We start from the raw sequence: 6,608 nt of genomic DNA on the forward strand, positions 1-6,608 counted from the left end.
TGGGCGTGGTCAGAGCGGGGGCGGGGACATGAGATGGGGCGGTGCTGAGTGACTACAAAGGAGGGGGCGGGGCCAACCTTGAAGGCAGGGAGATGGATGAAAAGGGGTGTGGCCATATGAGGGGCGGAGTCATTGGGAGGAGGCGGGGTCACAGTGGAGGCGTGGCCAGAGCCAGAGGGGGGAGACGACAGAGGGGTGGGCGCGAGTGAGTGGGCGGGGCAGGACTCAAGGGGCGGAGTCAGTAAAGGGGCGTGTCGTGGTCAATAGGCGGGACCAGAGTAGGGGCGGGGTTAGGTCCAAGGGGCGAGTCCTGTGTGGGGCGGAGCCAAGCCTGCCCTGACCACGCCCCTGCGGACTGCGAATGTGGAGCGCGGTGCACTCAGCCCCGGCCCGGCCGCCCTCAGTGCCGCCCTCGGGAAGAAGCGGCTGCAGCAGCACCAGGGGGGGCGGAGCCTCGTGTGTTCGACCAATCGCGGCGAGTGGCGGCGGAGTGGGGGGACGACGACGACGACGACTCATGATTAAGGGAGACACGTGACGCGCAAGCTCCGCCCCCGCCGTTCCCATTGGCTGCGAGTTCTCGCGAGATCAGCGCCCCTGCGCCTTCCCCCGGGCGGCCCCGCGCTCCGCCTCTTCCGGTCTGGCCGCGCGCGGAGCAGCAGCGAGGTCGGGGCTGGGGCTGAGGCCGGGGGGGACATCGGGGGGGTCCGGGGCGCCGTTCCCGGCGCCGGGCGGGCTCTGAGCGGGCGCTGTGTCCGCAGATGCCCGGGGTGACGGTGAAGGACGTGAACCAGCAGGAGTTCGTGCGGGCGCTCGCCGCCTTCCTCAAGAAGTGAGGGCGGGGGGGGGCACCGAGGGGGCTGCGGGCGCTCCAGGGGGGCAGTGGGGTACCGGGGGAGGACACGGGGGACCGGAGGGGGAGTGGGTAGAGTTTCCGGGGGTCCTGAGGGTGTTTTGGGGGGGTCCCGGCAGTTCCAGGATTCCCGGCGGGGTTTGGGGGCTCCCGGGGGTGTTGTGGTCCTGGGGCTCTCCGGGGGGTGTTTTGGGGGGTCCCGGTCGTTTCGATGTTCCCTAGGGGTTCACAGGGGGGCTCCCCGAGGGGTGTTCGGGGTGTTCTTGTGGGTCTTTGGGAGCTCCCCGGGGATGTTTGGGGGTCCCGGTAGTTCCACGGTTCCCGGGGGTATTTGGGGGTTCCCGTTCAGTTCTTGCGCTCCCCAGGGGGGCTGTGTTGGGGCTCTCCGGGGGGGCTGTGTTTGGGGGCTCCCCGGGGAGGGCTGTGTTTGGGGGTCCCGGGGGGGGGGGCTGTGTTGGGGCTCCCTGGGGGGGGCTGTGTTTGGGGTTCCCTGGGGGGCTGTGTTGGGGCTCCCCGGGGGGCTGTGTTTGGGGGTCCCGGTGTGACGCGCCGCGCAGGTCGGGGAAGCTGAAGGTTCCCGAGTGGGCGGACACGGTGAAGCTCGCCAAGCACAAGGAGCTCGCGCCCTACGATGAGAACTGGTTCTACACCCGCGCCGGTCAGTGGGGGCTCCGCGGGCGGTCTCTGCCCGTGTCCCCGGTGACCCCCCCACACTGTGGGGCGGGCTCTCCCCGTGGGTCGGGGGGAGGTCTTTGTCTTGCTCTGTGGGGCGGGGGTCTCTCTCGGGGGGCGCACTGTGGGTTGGGGGTCTCTCTTCCTATAGGGGAGGGGTCTGTCTCTTTGTCTGTTTCTTTCTATGGGGCGGCGGTTCTTCTCTCTGTGAGGTGAGGGTTCCTCTTTCAGTGGGGTGGGGATCCCTCTCTATTTCTCTCTCTCTGTGGGGCAGGGGTCGCTCTCTCTTCCTCTCTGTGGGGCAGGGGTCCCTTTCTTCCTCTCCCTGTGAGGGAGGGGTCTCTCCCCCTCTGCCTGTGGGGCAGGGGTCCCTCTTTTCTCTCTCTGTGGGGTCGGGGTCCCTCTTCCCCCCCCCCCTCTCTCTCTATAGGGCAGGAGTCCCCCTCTCTCTCTCTCTCTCTCTCTCTCTATGGGGTGGGGGTCCCTCTCTCTCTTCTCCTCTCCCTCTATGGGGCAGGGGTCGCTCTCTCTCCCTCTCAGTGGGGCAGGGGTCCCTTTCTTCCTCTCCCTGTGAGGGAGGGGTCTCTCCTCCTCTGCCTGTGGGGCAGGGGTCCCTCTCTGTGGGGTGGGGGTCCCTCTTCCCCTCTCTCTCAGTGGGGCGGGGGTCCCTCTCTTTCCCTCTCTCTCTATGGGGCGGGGGTCCTTCTCTTCCCCCCTCTCTCTCTACGGGGCGGGGTCATCCCCCCCCTCTCAGTGGGGCGGGGTCCCCCTCTCTCTCTCAGTGGGGCTGGGGTCCCCCTCTCTCTCTCAGTGGGGCGGGGTCCCCCTCTCTCTCTCAGTGGGGCTGGGGTCCCCCTCTCTCTCTCAGTGGGGCGGGGTCCCCCTCTCTCTCTCAGTGGGGCTGGGGTCCCCCTCTCTCTCTCAGTGGGGCGGGGTCCCCCTCTCTCTCTCAGTGGGGCGGGGGTCCCTCTCTCTCCCTCTGTGGGGCGGGGGTTCCTCTCTCTCTCTCTGTGGGGTGGGGGTCCCCCCCTCTCTCTCTCAGTGGGGCGGGGGTCCCCCCCCTCTCCCTCTTTTGGGCGGGGGTCCCCACGGCGCTCCGTCCCCGCAGCCTCCACGGCGCGGCACCTGTACCTGCGCGGCGGGGCGGGCGTGGGCTCCATGGCCAAGGTGTACGGGGGGCGGCAGCGGCGCGGCGTGCGGCCCAGCCACTTCTCGCGGGGCTCCGGCAGCGTGGCGCGGCGCGTGCTGCAGGCGCTCGAGGCCCTGCGCATGGTCGAGAAGGACCAGGACGGGTGAGCGGGTTTTGGGGTCCCCTTTCCGCCGTTTCCCATGTTGGCTCCTGCTCCCCTGTGGATTTGGGTCCCCTTTTCCCGGGGTTTGGGTTCCTGTTCCCCTCTTGGCTTTTGGGGTCCCGTTTTCCTGCGTTTGGGTCTCTCTCCCTGTTTTTTGGGGTCCCGTTTCCCCCATTCCCCACATTGGTCCCTCTTCCCCTGCAGATGTGGGTCCCACTCCCTGGTTTTGGGGTCCCATTTCCCCCCTTGCCACTGGTTTGGGTCCCGTTTCTTCCTCTCTCCAATTTTGTGCTCCTGTTTCTTAGTTTTGGGGTCCTGTTCCCCTGGATTTGGGTCTCGTTTCCTGGGTTTGGGGTGTCATTTCCCACCTCCTCCAGTTCTGGGGTCCTATTCTCTGGTTTTCGGGTTCCCATTTTCCCCCAGGTTTGGGTTCTGCTTCCCCACATTTGAGCCCCACTACCTGAGGGGGTACCATTTGGGGTACCATTTTCTCCTCTCTCCAATTTTGGGGTCCTGTTCCTTTGTATTTAGCTCTCGCTCCCTGGTTTTAGGGTCCCCCCCGAGCGGTTTGGGTCCCATTTCCCACTCCCTCTACTTTTGGGGTCCCACTTTCCCTGCATTTGGGTCCAATTTCCCCTTCCCTTCAGTTTTGGGGTCCCATTTCCCCCTGGGTTTGGGTCCTGTTTCCCTCTCTCGGGTTTTGGGGTCCCATTTTTCCCGGGTTTGGGTCCCGTTTCCCTCCCTCGGGAATTGGGGTGCCATTCTCCTGCATTTGAGTCTTGCTCCCTGGTTTTGGGGTCCCATTTCCTCCTCCCTCTGGTTTTGGGGTCCCCCCGCTCACCCCCATTCTGCTCCCGCTCCGCAGGGGACGCAAGTTGACCCCCCAGGGCCAGCGGGACCTCGACAGGATCGCGGGGCAGGTGCGTGGGGGGCCCGGGGCAGTTTTGGGGCGATTTGGGGAGGTTTTGGGGCAGTTCAGGGGGGGATCGGGTCTGTTTTGGGGTGGTTTCAGGCAGTTTGGGGCTAATTTTGGCCGTTTTGGGGCTGTTTGACCCCCGCAGGTGGCAGCCGCCAGCAAGAAGCACTGAGGAGCTGAATAAAACGTGTCTGGAGCGACTGGAGTTTGTGTGAATGGCCCAAACTGCGGGAAAACGGCCCCAAAATGGGAGGGAACCCCAAAACTGTGGGAGGGGAGGCCCAAAACACTGAAAAAATGCCCCAAATAGTAGAAAACATCCCAAAATATTAGACGGGATCTCAAAATGGGGGGAAATGATCCCAAAATGGTGACAAAAGACCTCGAAATGGAGAGAAATCCTGAAAGTGTGGGAAGTGACCCCAGAATGGTTGCAAAAGGCCCCAAAATATGGAGTGTGAATCCCAAAATGGTGGGAAATGGCCCCACAGTGTCAAAGGATGGATCCCAAAGTGGGGGGAAATGGCCCCAAAATGGTGGCAAAAGACTTCGAAATAGGGAGAAATCCTGAAAGTGTGGGAAGTGACCCCAGAATGGTGGTGAAAGGTCCCAAAATATGGAGTGTGAATCCCAAAATGAGGGAAAATGGCCCCACAATGTCAAAGGATGGATCCCAAAATGGGAGGGAATCCCAAAATGGTGGGAGATTGCCCCAAAGTATGGGAGGAGAGGTCCAAAACACTGAAAAGGTGCCCCAAAATAGCGGGAAAACATCCCAAAATGGGAGGAAATGATCCCAAAATGGTGGCAAAAGACCTCGAAACAGGGAGGAATCCTGAAAGTGTGGGAAGTGACCCCAGAATGGTGGCGAGAGGCCCCAAAATATGGAGTGTGAATCCCAAAATGGTGGCAAAACACCTCGAAATAGGGAGAAATCCTGAAAGTGTGGGAAGTGACCACAGAATGGTGGCGAAAGGCCCCAAAATATGGAGTGTGAATCCCAAAATGGTGGGAAATGGCCCCACAATGTCAAAGGGCGGATCCCCAAATGGGGGGAAGTGGCCCCAAAGATGGGTTTTGCCCCAAGAGGAGCTGAGGTGATTTTAGGGTTAAAAAAGAGCTTTTTGTGACCCTCGTGAAGGAGGAAAATGGGTGTTTTGGGGTGCGATGTTGGTGTTTTTTGCGGAGTTTCCTCCCGGGGGGCGATTCCAGATGAGAGGAGGGAGAAAAAGGGGACTTTTTGGGGTGAAATCCACGGGTTTTCTGTCTGTTGGAAACCGCTTCAACGCTTACCCCTCGCGGCTGCCGCTGCTGTCGCTTCCAGGGGCGAAAAGGGGCAGAAAACTCAGTTTTACCTGAGGAAATTAATATTTTACTCAAGATAAATGAAGGTTTTACTTCCGAAAATGAGATGTTTGCCTCAAAATTAAGTTTTCACATTGGGAAGTATTTTTTTGACTCGGAAAAAGCAGCTTTTATCAGAGGAAACAAACTTTTTACCTCAGGAAACAACGCTCTTACCTTGTAAAATGGTATTTTTCCCCGAGGAAGCAAAGCTTTTACATAAGATAATCTCTTACCTGAGTAAAACTTTACCTCAGGGGGGGAAAAAAGCTTTTTGTCTCAGAAAATTACTTTTTGCCTCAGAAAATCAAGGTTTTTACTTCAGAAAATGAAACTTTTGTGTAAGAAAGCAAAGAAAAGTTCAGCAAAAGAGCTTTTGACTTCAGGAAACAAAGCTTTTATCTCGGAAAATGAACTTTTACCCAAAGAAATCAAGCTTTTACCTCAGAAAATGAGTTTCTTGCCTCAAAATAAAGCTTTTACCTTTGGTTTTCCACCGGAAAAATGAACTTTTTATCCAAGGAACTAAGCTTTTACCTCAGAAAACAAAGGGTTTGCCTCAGAAAACCAAGGTTTTACCTCAGAAAATGATCCTTTTACCTGAGGAACCAAACTTTTACATCGGCAAAGAAGATTTTGCCTCTCAAAATGAGCTTTTCACCTTGGAAAATGAAGCATTTACCTCAAAGTTAGCTTTTTGCATAAGAAATTGAGTCTTTTTACCTCGGAAAACGTGTTTTGCCTCAAAAAAAAGTATTTTTTCCCTCAAAAATGAGTTTTACCTCAGCAAACTGTTTTTACCTCAGAAAACAAAGGGAGAGACCCCACAGAATGAATATTTTGCCACAGAAAAAACCTTCTTAATTTGGGAAATAAAGCTTTAACCTTAGAAAATGAACTTTTACCTGAGGAAAGAGCTTTCAAGTCCAAAACCCAAACTTTTTTGCCTCAGAAAATGATCTTTTATCCTCAGGAAACTTAAATTTTTATCCTTTACCTCGGAAAAAGGGCTTTTTACATCAAGCAATGAAGTTTTATAGCTCAGGTATTCTGCTTCAGAAAAAGACCTTTTTTAACCTCAGGAAACCAAACTTTTACCTCAGAAAATGAGGCTTTTATCTCAGAAAACAATGCTTTTTGCCTCAGAAGCGCGGGTTTTTACCTCAGAGAAAGAAGAATTTGAAAGAAAGAACTTTTTACCTTGGAAAACGCGATTTTACCTGTGGCAACAAAGCTTTTACTTCAGAACTCGAACTATTTGCCTCACAAAATGAGCTTTTCACCTCGTCAAACTAAGCTTTTACCTTGGAAAATGAACTTTTACCCAAAGAAACCAAAGCTTTACCTCAAAACCTGAGCTTTTAGCCATTAAATAAAGAAAAAGAGCTTTTTACTTCGGCAAACTTAAGTTTACACCTTGGGGAACAGACCTTTTTGCCTCGAAAAACGAGGGTTCCTTCAGCCTCTCAGCGGCAGAGCCCCGCGCGCCGCCTGTCCCGCACGCGGGCGGGAAGGTGGGGGAGCGGATTGG

The 6,608-nt window shown here is 56.6% G+C and overlaps 1 protein-coding gene across 1 annotated transcript; it reads left to right on the forward strand.

Moving 5' to 3' along the window:
- Positions 1-589: 589 nt before the first annotated feature.
- Positions 590-3,938, forward strand: RPS19 (ribosomal protein S19). The gene is made up of 6 exons (XM_054052685.1): positions 590-666; positions 762-832; positions 1,411-1,511; positions 2,634-2,817; positions 3,683-3,737; positions 3,879-3,938. The coding sequence occupies exons 2-6, from the start codon at positions 762-764 to the stop codon at positions 3,903-3,905; spliced, it is 438 nt and encodes a 145-aa protein (XP_053908660.1). The 5' UTR covers positions 590-666; the 3' UTR covers positions 3,906-3,938.
- The last annotated feature ends 2,670 nt before the right edge of the window (positions 3,939-6,608 follow it).

The sequence above is a fragment of the Cuculus canorus genome, chromosome 35 (genome assembly GCF_017976375.1).
Source record: "Cuculus canorus isolate bCucCan1 chromosome 35, bCucCan1.pri, whole genome shotgun sequence".
Taxonomy (NCBI): domain Eukaryota; kingdom Metazoa; phylum Chordata; class Aves; order Cuculiformes; family Cuculidae; genus Cuculus; species Cuculus canorus.